Source organism: Nycticebus coucang, chromosome 16, assembly GCF_027406575.1.
Source record: "Nycticebus coucang isolate mNycCou1 chromosome 16, mNycCou1.pri, whole genome shotgun sequence".
NCBI lineage: Eukaryota > Metazoa > Chordata > Mammalia > Primates > Lorisidae > Nycticebus > Nycticebus coucang.
This window is the reverse complement of record NC_069795.1, coordinates 46,465,179-46,483,589: the sequence shown is the minus strand read 5'-3', so window position 1 is coordinate 46,483,589 and position 18,411 is coordinate 46,465,179. Positions and strand designations below refer to the sequence as shown.

Below are 18,411 nucleotides of genomic sequence, written 5' to 3'. Positions count from 1 at the left end.
GGGGAAAAAAAGAAAAATTCCAGAAAAAAACATAGTAGTAAATTAGCACATAAGTATTTAACAATAAAGGAATTTAAAGCTAAAAATCACCAAAAGAAACACTGACACTTAAAACTTTGAAACTATGTTTAAGTTCCATGATTATTATTTGCTAAACCAAAAGTTTTAAATGTGTTCAGTTTTAAAGCAAAACAACACATTTTGTAATTTTGGTTTAGTGATAAAAATAATTCCTAAATAACAATTTCAACACTTTTTTCTACATCATTAGACTCCCTTCTTAACTGGTCTTAACTATCTTTGAAATTGCCCTACTTCCCTCCATTCTCCAAGTGGCTGTCAAAGCCAGACATAACATAATCAGGATAATCCTGGGTTCAAAAATCCTTCAGCAAATCTTTGTCAGTTGATGAATAGAATGAGGAGTGCTCAGCATAAATATGACCAGTTACTCTGGATCCAGATGCACTTGTCACATAGAACCACTTGACAATGCAAATACATGCCAGTTTCACAGTCCAGCAAGCCACTTTGTTCTCCTGCCTAAAAAACATCCTTCTGCACCCTAACCAACTCTTCATCCTTTACCACTGAGTTCTAGCTTTACTGTGGTATGTGTGTGTGTGCCTGTGTGTGCTCCCACTACACCCAGCAATTCTTCTCCTACATTGACTGCTGTTTAAAATTCATGTCTGTGTCCCAAAGCCTACCACTATGCCTGGCCCTGTAAAGGCACTCAAATATCATTTTTAAAAATCATTTAAGAATATTACTGGAGTACACACATTTTGGCTGTATAATTTGCTTTTGTACATTTTACGTAAAGTTTTAAGTATGCCCTTCACCCAGATAGTGTGCATTGTACCATTTAGGTGTGAAATTGCCCAACCCCACCTCCCCCTCTCCCACCTTTGATTTTCGATGACTTTTACTTCCACATGGACACATAAGTGTTGACAAACTAGTTCCAATTTAGTATTATGTAATGTGGTGTTCGTTGTTTCCATTTTTGCCACATTTCACTTAGAAGAATGGCTTCCAGTTCCATTCAGGTTGTTACAAAAGATAGTAGATCATCATTTTTATGGCTGAGTAGTACTCCATGGTATACCAATACTACATTTATTCATCTACTCATGTATTGATGGACACTTGGGTTGTTTCCACATCTTTGCAATAGTGAATTATGTGCTTACAAACATTCTAGTGCAAAGGTCTTTTTTTCACAAAAGGTCTTTTTTTCCTTTGGATAAATACCTAGTAGTAGGACTGTTGGATCAAATGGTAGGTCTACATTCAGTTCTCTGAGGGATCTCCATCGGGCTTTCCACACAGATTGTATTAGTTTGAGGTCCTACAATCAATGTGTTAAGTATTTCTTTTTCTCTGCATCCACACCAGCACTTGCTGTTTTGGAACTTTTTTGTTTGTTTCTTTTTTTTGCTTTTTTTTAAAAATTGAATCATAGCTGTGTACATTAATACATTTATGGGGTACAATGTGCTGGTTTTATATACATTTTGAAATAGTTTCATCAAACTGGTTAACATAGCCTTCACCTCATTTTCTTAGTTATTGTGTTAAGACATTTATATTCTATGCTTAGTAGATTTAACCTGTACCCTTGTGAAATGCACCGTAAGGTACCCTCCCTCCACCCATCCTCCCCTCTCCCTTCCCTTCCCCCTTCTCTGTCCCTTTCATCTTGGGCTGTAGTTGGGTTATAGTTTTCATATGGAAGTGTGGGTGTTTATAAATTGGTTTCATACTAGGGCAGAGTACATTGGATACTTTTTCTTCCATTCTTGAGATACTTTGCTGAGAAGAGACTGTTTCAGCTCCATCCATGTAAACATGAAAGAGGTAAAGTCTCCATCTTTTTTAAGGCTGCATAATATTCCATGGTGTACATATACCACAATTCATTAACCCATTCATGGGTCAATGGGCACTTGGGCTTCTTCCATGACTTAGCAATTATGAATTGGGCTGCAATAAACATTCTGGTGCAAATATTTTTTATAAAGTGATTTTTGGTCTTTTTGATTAGAGCCACTCTCACCCAAATTAGGTGATATCTCATTGTGGTTTTGATTTACATTTCTCTGATGATTAGAGACATTGAGCATTTTTCATGTGTTTGTTGTCTATTAGACTATCTTCTTTTGAAAAGTTTCTGTTCATGTTGTTATCATTTTTAAAAGGAATAAATCTGTAATTGATTTCTACTTGTGCCTACTCAGCTTCATCAGAAAACACTGTTTCATTGGAACAATGTAATAATACACATTCATCTTTTTTGCTTAAAAGATAGTATATAAGTCTCTTGAAAGAATATGCCAGCCATTGCTATTATGAATCATTTTTCTCTAAAGACAAAGCAGGGAGTGGGGCTGGTGGGAAAAAATGACTTAATACGAACAAGATCATTTTCTATTGATTTAAGAATAAAACAAAAAAATGAGAACACAGTAGCTAAAAGTACTTAAAACACTGCACATTTACATAGATGTCTACTTAGTAAAAAAATAAATAACAGAAAAGACTCAAAAGGTTTATAACTATACTTTCAGACTCAAAAATAAATGGGGGAAAGAGAAACGTGTTCGTCTCAAACTTCATGAAAAACAGCAGTCCTTTCCTATTGTTTGCTTACAATTTAACCCCCTGGGACCCAGGGAAATTTCAATAGGAGTATTTTTAGAAAGCCCACATTTTTCTCACAGCAGGGGGTGAGGGGCAGGCATCACAATCACACATAGGCACAAATAAAACTACCTTGTTCTAAACAACCTCAGCTTACTTAGCTAAGAGAAATTTGGGGATTAATCTTTCAAAATAGTTCAAATGTGAAGGTCAATATAACACAAATCCTCATCTTTTTATTTATTTATTTTTTTGAGACAGCCTCAAGCAGTCACCCTGGGTAGAGTGCCCTGGCATCATAGCTCACTCACAACAACCCCCAACTCTGGCTCAAGCAATTCTCTTGCCTCAGCCTCCCAAGTAGCTGAGACTACAGGCACCCACCACAATGTTCCGCCATTTTTTGGTTGTAGCTGTCATTGTTGTTTGGCAGGGTGGGCTGGGTTCGAACCCACCAGCTCTGGTGTATGTGGCTGGCGCCTTAGCGACTTGAGCTACAGGCGCTGAGCCCAGAAGCCTCATTTTTTAAGCAACTTTATTTTGACCATTGCTGAAAAGGAGAAATCCAACTTATAGCCACTTAGCATTTATGTACTTGGTACCAGAGAGAAAATAAAACAAACCTCTGGACCCTGAACAAAATAGGTCACTTTAACATTCCAAATTTCAAGTGATTTACATAGAGATGACTTCCTCACCTGTCACTTAGAATTTGATACTAATAAGCATGATATATCCTAACAAGATTCCCTAACCAATAGGAGATAAGAACTCACCCACTGAACAGCTGTGCCGTTCACACTTCATGAGGCACCCTTCCTGGTGCTGGGTGTGAGCAATGAGTGAACCAGACAAAGTCCTTGCCCTCACTCCTTCCAAATCTACATCTACATGCATGAGAGTAGATGTAGATTTGGAACTGGGCAAACTGTTTCTAAAACACTTCTTGACCTGTCAAGGAATCCAATTGGAGTGGAGGGGAGGAATCTACTACCATTTTCAGGTACCAACCCCCTTCCCAGGTTGTTCCAATGCAGGTCATCCCTTGACCACATTTTTGATAAACAATATGTAAGTGACTCTCTATACATTCTGCTGAAACCAACAACTGAGAGTTTTATAAAGAAGTGAAAAATTGGGATAGGAGGATCTCCATTTAACATTATTTGAATGTATCAGGTATTGATACTTAAAGCGTAGGTAACAATTATTTAGAAACTGACTCACATGGGACACTATCTACTTTCCACATTACTGCTCAGCAGAGCTCCCGGCCCTGGAAAAGAGCCTTAATGAACACGTGAAGCATTGGAGGCACACAGTAAGACGACCTAATGAGCACGTGAAGCACTGGAAACACACGGTCAGGAAAGTAATTCCCCCTTTCAGTCTGTACTAACATGGGAACTGCTGGGCCCTTCCCAGCTCCTCACGTAGTAAGAAAGCAACTTCCCGGCCAGCCGGATGGGCTCACAGGAACACTGGGGTGGAGAGCTGCAAAGGCCCCGTGAGGGAGAGTCAAGCTATTCACTCCTCCCCCGCCTGCAAAACACACCTTGGGTGCCTCCTCCTCCTATGCCTTTTTTCTCATACTTCCCAAAACCATGGCTTCATCAGAAAAATCTAGAAATGTTAAAGACCTGAATAGCTTCCATCACCACCTTCCAGAACCTTGCCTACTCCTCCCTGGATGCTGGAGTGGACGACTGCTTGCCGTTTGCAGAGATGAGGCAATCTTTGGTGCTAATGACATCACTGACGGTAATTCAGAGCGTCCCCAAACACAAGGTCACGTGACATAAGGTAGTTCCTGGTATTAGAATGCCCTTATATCTAAACGACACCTCAAATGGCTGAAGACATTTCACCATTTTCTGGGTCCTCCACGGAAGATATCCCTTCTCTCCTTCCTCTCCACGTTATTCAGCCTGATGCTACCTGAAATTATCTTCCTGCTCGAGACTTTCACTTCCACTGCACAAGGTGCTGTCTACAGTACAGGAACCAGCACTATTGTTGACGACAGGGACAGAGAATCAGGGCAAATCTCTCCATTTTTTTCTTCCCCCACTAATATAAAACTCTGCTTGTTCCAGAAGCCTAGTCCACTAAGCAGCATCTCCACCTTTACCAAAACTTCATTCGGCCTTCCCTTCCTGGAATGTTGTGCCCATTTCAGAGCCCACCTGCCCCAACTCCTATTGTGAAACCCTTGTAGCAGCCAGAATCCTGCCTCTCCTTGAAATGTGATCAAACCACATTTCAGTCCTCCAGGTGAGACTTTCCCTGGGATTAAATGAAAAAATACAGAACATCAAGAAGGGATCTTTACCTACCTAATCCTTCTCCCACTGTCAGTAAATAAAATGCTTTGCAAAAACTCAGAATGGACATTTGTCTATTTCAAGGATAGCCAGTAGGGACAAAATACACTCTAGTCAAAATGCACCTTCTTTCTGGACCTGAATTTACAATTATGTAAATAGGAAGGTCAGACCAGTTGATATGAGACCTCTGCCAGATGTGAAGTCCCATGCTGCTGTGATCTATAATAGGAGGATGAGTGGGAAAAGGAACAGACAGACTAACCCTGAGGCTTCTGTGGCAAAGGAAGAGAAAGACCATTACCAAGAGAAAGACCATTACCATTACCATTACCGTTACCATTATAACAGGACAAAACTGTCTACTGTCCCTTATTTCAAAGTCGCTGGTGTTCCTTCTGGGGGCTGCCCTTTATTCCTTGGACTCCATCCTCACAGCTCTCACTCACACCATGGGGGTCACATACATTACCGATGGGATATTTTCCTTAGAAACACTTCACATGACAAGCTCTGTAGTTCTCTTTATTTGATGTTATGCTGTAATTATGTTATGGATTAAATTGACTTTGCACCAGCCCCACCCAGTAGGTACAATGCTATGGGGAAAAAGACAGAGTTCCACACCAACGATTTACAAACAACCATCTGGAAAGCTGTCCATTCATAAGCAATGACTATAAGCAAAAGAGTGGTACTTGCATTTTTTAATGACCATTAACAGAATATAAAACAGGTGGTATGGCACTATTTCTGGGCTTCAAATTAAAAGGTAACTACAAGCTGCAATTTCAGGCATTCAAACAGCATGTACTTTAGTTCAAACATCTGGCATTTGAATGATTTCAAAACTCTGGAGAAAAATCAGGAGGAGAAGGGAATGGAAGACATAATTATGTGGTTCTGTGGCTTTGCAATCAAAGACTTATGACACTCCTTTCTCCATAATGTCAGCCCTCTTCTGTAATTTATGTATCCACCTTGAAGCTACATTTCCTGTTCTCCCATCTCACATCCCCAAAACAAGACCCATAATTACAGTTCAATCTCAGGCTACAAAGTGACAATCTCAGTATGTCTGATGTGTCCGAGCTGTCTACCATATACATGTCATGAGTGACTGCTCTACCCGCCCCAAAGTCCTCCATGCAACTCATGCCCTTCAGCTTCTGAATGTTTATGACCCACCTCACAAGAATCAATGCCCTGAATATTTTGCTGGGATGTGAACCCAAAAAGGTATCCCAGCTGCTTTCTACAATGCGACATTCATTCGTGCATCATTCAACAAACTGTCCTGAGCAAAAGGCACTGGAGACACTCAAGATCCTGCCTCCCCAGAGTTCCCCAGATATTGACCTTGGCTGACCTCATCTCCAGCTCAAATCCTTCCTCCTCTGCACATTCTTCCAGACAAAGATAACATACATGTGAGTTTAAGAAAGATACACACACATACATATAAACCTATGCCCAAGTGATACTTTCAAAAAGTAAATTCACCATTTCAACTCTTTTCTATGGCCCACCCGGTCCCACCCATCTAGTGCCAGCTCCCTTTCCCACATCACAGAGACCTGCTCTTCCTTCCACTCTTTCTCTGTGCACACTGGCATTTGTGCCACATGATCCTGCCCTTAGATTTTGAAATGCTCGTTACCTGTGCTTGGAAAGCTCCCTCCCTGGGTGAGTTCATACCACACTCCCAGATATCATCCAGTTCACTGCTGAAACGTTACTTAATAGAGAGGCCTTTTATGACTATCTTGTCTACACCGTAACCTGCCTAGACTCACCACTTCCCTTGTGTCCCACTCTCTCACCCTGCTTTTATTTTTACTTTGAAGCATGTTACATATTCATTTATATCATTTATTTTCTGCCCTCCAACATTAGAATATAAGGATTATGTAAGCAGAGACACATTAGATATTCAAACCAGATGCAGAAAGGTGATGACACACCTAATTTTTTTAAAAAGTATTAAATTTTACAGCTGGGTGCAATGGCTCACACCTGTAAGCCTAGCACTCTGGGAGGCTGAGGCAGGTGGATTGCTTGAGTTCAGGAGTTTAAGACCAACCTGAGCAAGAGCAAGACCCCATCTGTACTACAAAGAAAAAAAAATAGAAAAACTAGTCGGGCGTTGTGGTGGGTGTCTGTAGTCCCAGCTACTTGAGACTCTGAGGCAAGAGGATCTCAGGAGTTTGAAGTTGCTGTGAGCTATGATGCCATAGCACTCTACCCAGGACCACACAAAACAACAATAACAAAAAAATAGTTAAATTTTCCATCTTTTATAATTTGTATAAAGCACTATTGTTAAGTGAAAAAATTCAAGTTTAAAAATTCTGAAGAGAACTTTCACTTTTTGTAAAAAACATTTAGACATGTGACATGAGCATATTTATACATACACAGAGGAAATGGTTTGAAAGAACTGTACATGTCTCTGAGTGGGCAGAGTCATGAGTGCTTTTTCTTTTTGATTCTCTTATAATTCCCTATCTGTTTTGCAAAAGCACATACTGCTATCATAAAGACAAAGAAGTACAAAGAAGTGAAGTTGATTTGTAAAAGAAAGTGAGGGAAAAAAATGCAAACAATAAATTTAAATAACAAAATACTAATAGGACAAGTATTTCATAATGGTAATTTCTTTGTATCATAATATATACAGCATTGCCAAATACGAGTCTTTGTTGTCTCCACAGAACAAGGAAACAGAATTACTACAGTTCACCTTTTCAACTTTGACGAACAAATAGCAGGAAGCCACTCTCCCAGCCCAGGTATGCTCCTTGGTGCTTTAATAAGGACTACACTGAATAAAAGTAAGACCCCATCTGCACGCCTGTAGTCCTAGCTCCTCAGGAGGCTGAGGCAAGAGAATTGCTCAAGCCCAAGAATTTGAAGTTGCTGTGAGCTATGATGCCATAGCACTCTACCCAGGGTGAAAGAATGAGACTCTGTCTCAAACAAACAAACAAATCTTTTTTATAAATATGTTGGGGTCCATCTTCAAACTCTGCCTGTCACAGTGGGTTATATTTTTGTTCCAACAGACTATTTGATATTAGCACACACAGCATAATACCTGATTTTATAAATATGCATGTGCTATGGTTTGGATGTTTGCCCCCTCTTAACCCTATGTTGAAACAAAATTCCCAATTTTAGAGGTGGGGTCTAGTGGGAGGTATTTAGATCATGGGAGTGGACCCCCCACAAATAGATTAAAGACCTCCATGGGGCAGTGGTGCTTTTTCATTCTATTAGTTCCTCCAGAATTGGCTATTAAAAAGACACACACACACACACACACACACACACACCTCTGTTTCCTTTCTTGCTATGTGATCTCTGCATATGCCAGCTCCCCTTTGCCTTCCCTGAGGCTCTCCATCAGACGCAGACACCAATCTTAACTTTCCAGCCATCAAAATCATAGCCTAATAAACTCTTTTTATTTATAAATTACTCAGCCTCTGGCATTCCTTTATAAAGACAGAAAACAGAATAAGAGAGGAAGAAACCTCTGTTTTATAATCTTTCAGCAATTATGCACTAATAGCCACTGTGGAGAGATTAGGTTATAGAATAAATTTGTCTTCAAAGAATACAAAGTTTGGCAACAATGATATTTGGAATGATTTTCAGCTAGTTCAGGAAAAAGCAGAGGAGTTAAACATGTTTACCTCCTTTGCATCAAAAAATCTCACTAAAATGACAATAAAGCAGGAAGTAGGAAGAACTGAGCTACTATGTAACAAGAAGAGTAAAAGCACTCACGTGATAGATTTCTGAAGAGAGAAGCGGGCAGAAGAATGATTTGGAATAGATAAAACTGTCCTCATTGATTTGTGCTGGGAACATTTCAAATCTTCTACTCATCTTTAAATATATAATATACTATTTTTAACTATAGTCACCCTGCTGTTGTTCTATCAAGCACCACGTAATGGATATCTTAAATACCCTGATTTGATCATTACATAGTGTATGCATGTAATAAAATACCACATGTACCCCATAAATATGTATAATTATGTATCAATAAACATTTTTAAAAGTAGATAAAACTCAGAAACCAATACACCAAAATATGGTGCTCTGACATGCTGAACTGAAGAAGCAGGGGACAGTCCCCTCTCCAACCCTGTGCCTCTCATAAAGAACAGAATGAGGTTCTTCTCCCAAGTTCCTTTATCTTCCCTAAAGTCTGCACCTGCCAAAGAAGGCAACAATTATACCTGGTTTCTTGAGTTTTCAATTATCTGAACTCATATCACAAAGAAGAAAGACTAAAGTCTGTCCACACACTTCAACAGACTTCTGTCACAAATCACTGCTTGCTGTACAGGCCCAGTGGACTTCGTTCCAGGCCATTGTAATTCTTGAAGTTCACAGAATTCCCCTAAAAATCATTTACTAAATCATTCACATTTCCCCATCTCCCTTTCTACTATGAAGTAGAGTATAGAAACATCTCTACCCTTCTGGGATAATGGATTATCACTCTGTGATCCCCCAGAAGATGTCGTTTCTCCCATTAATCTGCCTTACATCAGTTGATTTTTCTGCAAACCTACAGAAAGCGAAAGGGAAGTTTTCCCTTGCCCAGTGCACACACATGTAACAAAAATATCACATGTACCCCATAAATATGTACAATTATATGGATCAATAAAAAATAATAGATAAAATTGAAATGTAAACTGATGCAAAAGAGGAAACTGTCATTCCAGGGTATCCTGACACAACTCCAGAAAAATGTCAGACTTGGAGGCCCAAGTAGGTAATGAGGCACGTGGCTGGAAATGGGGACTAGTAGAATGTCTGTTAACCCACACCCCAACTCATACCCCCAAATTAAATAATTAGACAGACATTTCACAGGAGACTGAAAATTTTTTAGAAAGAATTACCTGGAATACCAAGAATATTAGAAGTATACAAAGCACGGACCACAAACAGGGAGCTTGAGCAAAACTCTCCCCCCTAAATGGAAGATGTAAGTCATGCAAATGAAAAATTCTGCCAACTGCTCAGCAAAATGAAGGAGAAAGGTCCACGTACGGCCTATTACTGTGCAGTTGAGTCTGGATTAAAACGTGATTTTAATACTCTCAAAATTCACAAAGAATGAATGTATCACAGAAACAGGTCCAGAGATGAGACTAGCATCAGACTTCTCAACCATACAAAATGAAAAAAAAAAAGAAAAAAGAAAGAGAGGGAGAGAGAAATGTCTTCAAAACCTTGAGAGCAAATAATTTTGACCCTATAAATTTATACCCAAACTATCATTTAAAAGAGTAGAAAAAGGTACTTTCAGAAATGCAAAGACTGAAAAAAGATTATCTCACATGCACTCTTTCTTATTGGATATACAAAAAAAAAAAAAAAGGCGTTAACTAAGAAAGAAGACTACGTGACATCCAGAAATAGGGGCTCTACTACAGGGTTGAGTAGAAGAGATCAATGCAGCAAACTCAAGAACTTTCAGGTTATACAAATTAAAGGAAGCCCCAGAGGTCAAGAGCAAAGTCTTTTCTAATAAAATCTAAGTCTTCCTAATCTATAAGGTATATTCATACTGTAAATACTTCATATCCCCTGGAGTTCTGGCAGGTAAGCAAAAGCAGGGAGAGACCTTAGAGATGAGAACCTGCCTCTCACTTTATAACTAAAAACTGAGAAGGTAAAGTCTGTCCGGAGTCACACAGCAGGTCACCCTGGATGGTAAGTGACTTTATAAAAATGAGTTGATAAAATTCTGTTGCTTTAACTGTTAACTCCACCCAATTTCACATTACAGATTAATTATATATCAGCCTCAGCCATATTTATAAAAAAAGTCAAAATATGAAATCACTGTTTATAATAAATACTACATTTTTAAGAATTTTGTATTATGTTTTATTAAGAACATTTATTAATCACAACTTTTCTCACTTGAACAAGTTAATGTAGTCCATACTCCATTTGGAGACCTTTTACGAACTTGAGATCACAAATTCTGTTGGCTTTTTTCCTTTTTCTTTATCATTTTAATCCATTTTTTTCCTTTTCCTTTACCGTTTTAATCCATTTTTTGTCTTTATCTCAAAAATAGATATTTCACATGTTTTAAGTGTAAAAGGTATAAGATGAAGAGTTTCCTTCCTGCCCCTCATCCCTTCCCTCAGTCCCCATCACCCCTAAAACAGGTAATACAACATTAGTAACAGATTTACTTCATACTCTCCCTTCTATAGACAAATAGGAACATACTACACATATATAGTAGACAAATAGGAACAGGAAGACAGTAGACAGTCTACTGTAGACAAATAGACAAGTAGGAACCTACTATAACATACAATGGTCAGCACCTTTTTTTTTTTACTTTATGTATCCTGGAGATATTTCCTTGTCAGTACATAAACAGCTTTCTCATTGTTTTGACAGGTACATAATATTTCATTATATAGATATACAATAATTTATCAATTAGTCTACAATTGAACTAATTTTTCATCATTTCCATTAAAACAATGCTGTAATGACTGAATCTGTGTAGGCAACTTTTGGCCTGTTTGCAAACTTTATGTTTCTGCTGCAATTCCCAGAGGGGAACTGCTGAATATGTTAATCTGTAATCTTGACAGGATTTGTCAAATTTTCCTCCAAAGTACTGTATCAACTTATGCTCCCACCAATAATGTACAAGACTTCCAGTTTCCCCACATAGAACTGGAGTTTTATTTATCAAATAGGTAGAAATGGTATCTTTTTATGGGTTTAATTTGAATCTCACTTGTGAAGGAAATTGACCCATTTTTATTCATTTAAATATAAATTTATAATTTATATAAATGTACACATTTATTTTCTTCTCTATTGTCAGGATTACAAATTCTTGACTGTACAAAGCACTGACCCTGCCCAACCAGGCAGACGTCCAGCTGCATGCCTTTGTCTTTTATTTCCATTCAAAACCACTTTCTAAGGCCAGCCTTCTTTTATGGTCTTCCCAATTTAAATAGAGAAAACTGTCACATAATGCTGCAGGCTTTGAATTCAAGCTGGAGAATTTCACTACACAGATTAGCTACCGAACTTCCAAAGCCTTAACTTACACATCTGTAGGATGGAGTAAAGATCCCTACAAATGTGCTCTGAGGATTAAGTGAATTTATACATTTAAAGTAGTCCCAAGCACAGGGCTTAGGTCTGAGTAGGGCCTCAGTTTTGTCAACACTAATCTGGTTGAGGAAAAAAGAAAAAAAAAAAAAAAAGTTGGCTAAGCAAACAGTTATTTCAATGCTTTAGGATATTTCAGTTAAATAATTCCGAGAGTTAAACATAATTGTACCATTACTTGGCCATTTAAAACTGCCAAATAAATATTAAGAATGAATTATTTCTGGTTGTAAAATTTCAACTTGTTCCCTATCAACAGCAAGCCCTTTTCCACTCATTTGCAATGTTGCTTCCTGAAAGGATGCGCTTTCTGGCGAGCCTTTAGGGAAGAAAAGGCACCGAGGAAAAGCATTTCTATTCACCTTGCTGGTCCAGCTACCATCACATCTGCCCACTGGGCTGGCTTGGGAAGAATCCTAACCAAATCATGCTCAGAGAAAAGTGAATAATACGAAAAGATATTCGGCAGCCCAATGAAAGTTCTCATATAACATACGACACATATTCCAAAGACATGTTCAGCTTAAGTAAGCTCATTTTAAGAATGTCGATGTACACATTTATCTCCTGCATTATTTATGAACTCTTTGAGAGCACATCCGCTGGACGTATATTAGCTGCTCAATTTATGGACTGAACAGATTCAAAGTAAGTATTAATTCTTTAATTTTTATTTTATATTGAGTCTCTCTTTTCAGCATATAGTCTGGACTATTTTCCTTAGTTTAAATTTACATCAACCTCTAGTTTCTTGTTACCTTAGTTTTATCTTGCATTTCTGCTATGTCTGGGCTTCAGTGCATTTCATCAGAACTTCGAAATTGTTTACAATGTTACATTCTATATAATGTTATCACTCTTCAGTAAAGTTCAAATTTCAGATTATGTAAATTTGTTGCAGGTCAATTTGTGGTAGTTGGCCTGCAATCACAATTTTTAGTCCATTTCCCAATAATGTACACGGCAAGAAATAGAATTCCCAAAATTAGCCATGTGGTAGACACTCTGTTAAACCCAAGAGATGAAATCACTCGAAAAACATAGGGTTTTGACACCTTAAAACAGCTTATATTTCTACACTACCAAAGAATACTTCTATTCTTGCTTTGAGTTAACCTGGGAATCCAAAATTCGGATGAAATACACGCCACCGAGGACTTTTGGAACTTGCCAGTTATCTTTACTACTGTAAGTACAAAGTGTCAGTGTGGCACAGGAATCTCCTATTCAACAAACTAATTACCAATCATCTTCAATAGTGCTTCAAATCAGTACAAATAAAATCACCATGACAATTAAGAGAATAAAGCTCCCTTTCCTCACATAATGGATGCTATGATCAACTCTGGTGGTTTAACCTGAAGACCAACAGCTCTCCTGCTTGTCATCAGGGGTACTATTGACAGTTTTTATGAGAGGACCTCCCATACTACAACCCATTAGCACTCTCGCCCCAACCTCTCAACACTTCCAGCCATGGTGACAAGCAAAACAATCCTCATGTTTCTAAAAGCCCACTAGCAGGGGAGTGGACTACTCTTAGCCAAAAGTCACTGATAAGCACTTTAATGTTCCAATCATGAAACACAGATTCAGTCTTCATCTGAATTAAGTAAAGGGGATACAAAGATGAATAAGACACAGCCCACGCCTTTGTGTCTAGTGATCCAGTCTTACCTTCTTTCTATAAATGACACTATATTGGGTCACTCTAGGTAACAGCCAAAAGAAATATACCTGAAATGAGCCAAACTGTCACCCATTATGGAACAGAGGAAGGAATGGTCCCATTGACTTGCATATTCAAAAGTGTTTGAAGGAACAGAGTTCAGAAGGGTGGTGGACAGGTGATGTCGAAAGAAAGAAGCAGAGCGTTGGAGGCAGTTAGAGACCTAAGTTCAAACCTCACCCCTAAAACTTATTCCTCTCATGATTCCTCTTATTCCTCCAAACCATGATTTGGGTAAATCATTCTCCACTGAGAGTGGTACCACTGTCTCCCCCAACCACCAGGGAGTAGGTATTTTAAGTTATCCCAGTGACCAGTGAAGGCTACTAGCAATTAATAGGTGAGGTCGTGGACACCAAAATTCTTGCAATAGATAAAAAATTCCAGTTCAAGGAACTGTTGCACCAAAAATGTCTATAGCATCCACTACTAAGCACTCCCCTGCCATCAGTTTCCTCAATTGCAGATGGTGGTAAGTGTACCAACTTTTCAGGCTGAGTGTGAAGTTTAAATAAAATGCTGCAAATAAAAGCACCTAGCCCAGGAGTATACAGTCAGCCCTTGGTAAAGGCTGCTCCCACCTTACTATCTCCCTTCCAAATTACAAACCTTTTATCCCGCTCATTTTAAACAGGTCTATCGTGCATAATACAGCAAAAAAAAAAAAAAAAAAGTTGAGCAATCACTGTCTCAAATCAGATAAAAATAAGATATCCCTCCCTCCAAGTTTCACATTTCAGCGGTATCGGTTTAACAGACTTTTGCAAAAATTTTCTGAACTTTAAATCAATAGCCAAACCTTTTGTCTAGAGACCCAGCTCTAACCTAATTTTCTTACTGCCCCTTTTACTCTGTCCCTCTAATGTATACAGCTCCTAATAGATTATAGACCCCTTCAGGCCTTTATTCAGCCTAGAATACCAATTCCCTGCTCCGCTCTTCCTGGCTAAGGTCTCTGCCTACAGAAATACCACCCATCCTTTGAAGGTCAATTATTAAATAAAATCACTTCCACTGTGAAGTCTGCCCTGGTCCCCCTTCCATCTCCCACACTTCCAATGACTCTATTACTGTGTGTTCATAAACTGGGCTTAACACTGCTGCAATGATTCTCTGGGAGTTCTTGAGTATCCTATGAAAACTTCAATTGCAGTTTTTGTTTCTATATAAAGCAAAATAAATTAATGTAAGAATTTCCTGGTAGTAGTCAGGAGTGCTGTCAAGCAATTTGACTGTCTACGCCTAAGTCTGAATATACACCAGTGTTGTGATGTGGACACGAGTTTTTTTTAATTATGGAAGGTTAATGAGATCAGAACTGCAGCAAACTCAATACACCAATGATATGTTCACACCAAGTGAAGCTCACATAACTCACAGCACACCCTAAAAACAAAAGCTTTCCTGTGATTCAAAATAGGGAAATATCAGAAGACCTGCATCAGGGCATGAGGCACAGAAGTGCAGTCATGGCCACTCCCTTGAAGACCCTGCGTTTTGTTAGTAGCCAAAATACAATTGAACAGATCATGCTATAAATTTGCCTTTTATTGGTCTCCTAATTACATGAGTTTAATTTTTAATTCTGTCCTTAACAAATTGTTAAGGAATTCTGATTTTAACAGAACTTTAAGTCCCACTTTCTATTTGTACATGTGTAAGCTATATGATAAAATTCATGTAAATTTACATTGGGAGGGCAGAAGAGAAGACTGTATAGGACGCATTTGAGGGAATGCATTTCATTTTAAGGATGCTGAAAAACCAGAATTCTGACAGTAACCCTTACTGTATGTTCAGAGCTACAGGCACAGGGCAGGACTCGCCATATGTTCACTGAGTAAAAGCTAGCTATGTGACTTTGGGCAAGTTTCTTTAACCCTGTTTTTTTACAGTAAAATAGGGTTACTGATAATATGGGTTTGTCAATAACATTATTGAAGGTACTTGGTAAGTAGTAGACATATAATAGGTGCTCATATTACTGTTTTCACGTGGTTTTCTCAGCCTCTCATAGCCCTTTTCTCACTCATCTTTACAACCCTATCACACCCAAGCCCATCTGGCCAATGAATTGACTCCTCTGAATCTAAAACCACCACTACAAAAGGTAAAGTGGGTTCTCATTAAGACTGAAAGTTTTTACAGCTAGAGAAAAACAGCCCAAAAAAGCCCTCCATCTTGAAATAAGATCACAGTGACAAATTGTAATTCTGTTTCCAATCATGTTAACACCAGGGTGTAGTGTTACTAGGACATTCGGTACTACTAAGCGTTTCCATTTGTTTCATTAAACTTTCAATAAAGGCTTTGTGTTTGTTTATACCCTTGAAATGAAAGATTTAAGCTCATTTAAAACAGTAGAACACCCACACAAAGGATTATCTGTTATCCCCTTAACATCTGGCAAGTTCAAAAAAAGATAAAGACAAAATTAGTGTTCACATAAGCACAATTAAAATTTTCATTGTCAAAAAGTTGCAGTCTATGACTAACTGGGTATGACCAGAATAGAGAAGTGCTAGGTAGACAAGGAACTAGCTGCTAGAGTGGTCAGTTCCCAGTCATAAAAGAAATCAGAAATGAGAAGTGCTTTCAAAAGCCAAAATAGGGCAGAGAGGGAGGCATGATTTCAGGACAATACTGACAGAAACCTGAAATTGGCCTGCTTACTCCTTCTAACACTGACTCTCAAGTTACCAACTTCTGCTAAGTCTACACATGGGATTTTTTTTTACAGACTGCTTTCACTTTATCCAAGACTGTAAGTGCTGTTCCAGTAACGGCAGGAATTGTAAGCTGTCTGTCCACACCAGCAGAACTATCTGACATCCTGGTTGAGATCTGTCAGACTTCAAAACTATTTTTAACTTCCGTGCAACTTTGAATTTTAAACGTTCAACAGTCAGGGCAATAATAGCTGAAGCACCCCAGGAAAATAACCAGTTAATTATAGTAAAAACTTTCTTGGAAAAATGTGGTCATCTTAACAGATGGTGGAAATGGAAATATTTCACAAGTAGGGAAACTGAGGAACACGTGTGATTAAAATCAAATGTCAAAACCTGAATAGTAATGGAATCAGCTCAGTCATAGTTTCTTATCCGTGTTTTCCTTGAATCCCACCAGGAACTCTTGTGTTTGAAGTAAACACCATTTTCTGGAGCGCATCCTTCCAATGACAGGGTAACACGCTTCTAGTGCAACTAAAGAGCTAGAGAGCACTTCTCGTGAAAAATTCAAGACGAGTTGCATTTCATTTAACCCCTCTATTTCCTTCAGAATGGAGGAAAAACCTCAGAAATAGTCGTTTTAATAAGATATCTTTTTAAAAATTACTTTTTGGTCCGGTGGAGGTGACGGAGGAGAAAGGGCATGTTTTGGTTACTGAAACCAAGACAGCTGGAATCTTCCTTTCCAGACTCTGGGAACTTGCGCCATTCGCATCTCAAGAGAAATCGGTGACGCCCCAAGCTTTACCTTTCTCCACTTTGGCACCATCTACTGCCGCGTAAGTGGTCTTGTTTTGGATCGCGCCCTCGTCCCCCAGGCCGACGGTTCCGCTGGGCTCACAAGTGTTTCCCATTACCGCGGCGGAAAGCCGGGGAGTTGCTTTTGCACAGCGCTTGTAGAGCAGAGCGCATGTGGGACGGGAACCGAATCACGTCGGCCCAGGGGAGGTGGGAGCGAGGCTGGGCTCGGGAATGCACCCGGCCCCCGCGCTGGAACTTCGTCCGGACTTAACGCGCCAGGGAAAGGGAGCGATGAGGCACGGGTGACTGGGCGACAAGGAAGAAACTTCAGCAATGGAGGAGGGAGAAAAGAAAGTAGCGAGGGAACTGCAGCCCGGCCCGACTGCGGCTCGCCGCGGGCCCGGAGCCCCGTCCGGCGGGTGCGCGCAGGGTCCCCGACGCCCCCGCCCGAGGCTCCCACCTGGCATCGCCCCGGCCGGGGGCGGGAGGCTGGCTCGTCCCCGGCCTCTCCTCCTCTTCCTCTTCCTTGTCCCGGGAAGGGCTTCGGGGAGCGAAGAACCGGGAGAAGCTGTGCCAAGGGGCGCTGCCCTTCCTGCGGCCGCCGGACATCTCCCTGGCGCGGCAGGGGCAGCCCGCGGGAAGCGGACTAGGTGGTGCTCAGGACACGAAGCCCGGCCGGGCGCCGCGGATCCCGGCGAAGGCAGGACTGACAGGGCGCGAGCCGCCAACGCGGCTCAGTCCATCCCGAGCCGGAGAGGCGCGGGGGCTACGCGCTCCCTCCCCGAGCGACTGCCCCTCGCGCCGCGGGGGCCGCTCCTCCTCCTGCCCTGGCCCGGCGCGGCCCGCCCCCGGGAGGAGCCAGCGGCCGCCGCCCCGCCCCCAGCACCGCGCCGCCGCCACCGTGGCCGGGTGCGGGTCCCCGCGAGGTGCGGGTCGCAGGGCGTGGGGACGACCTCTCTGAGAGCCACGCGGGGCTCCAGGCTTTGGCTTTGGCTTTCAAGTACTTTGTTATTGTTTTCTATTCTACAGTCAAGGCACAGAAAAAGTTTTC

The 18,411-nt window shown here is 40.3% G+C and overlaps 1 protein-coding gene across 1 annotated transcript in view; it reads right to left on the bottom strand.

The window, feature by feature from the left end:
* The window catches only part of CRYBG3 (crystallin beta-gamma domain containing 3), a 106,211-nt gene extending 88,102 nt beyond the window's left edge, over positions 1-18,109 (bottom strand). The window contains exon 1 of the mRNA XM_053565001.1: positions 17,821-18,109. Within this exon, the coding sequence (XP_053420976.1) occupies positions 17,821-17,969 (149 nt within the window). The 5' untranslated portion in view covers positions 17,970-18,109. The remainder of the gene's footprint in view (positions 1-17,820) is intronic.
* Between the last annotated feature and the right edge of the window lie 302 nt (positions 18,110-18,411).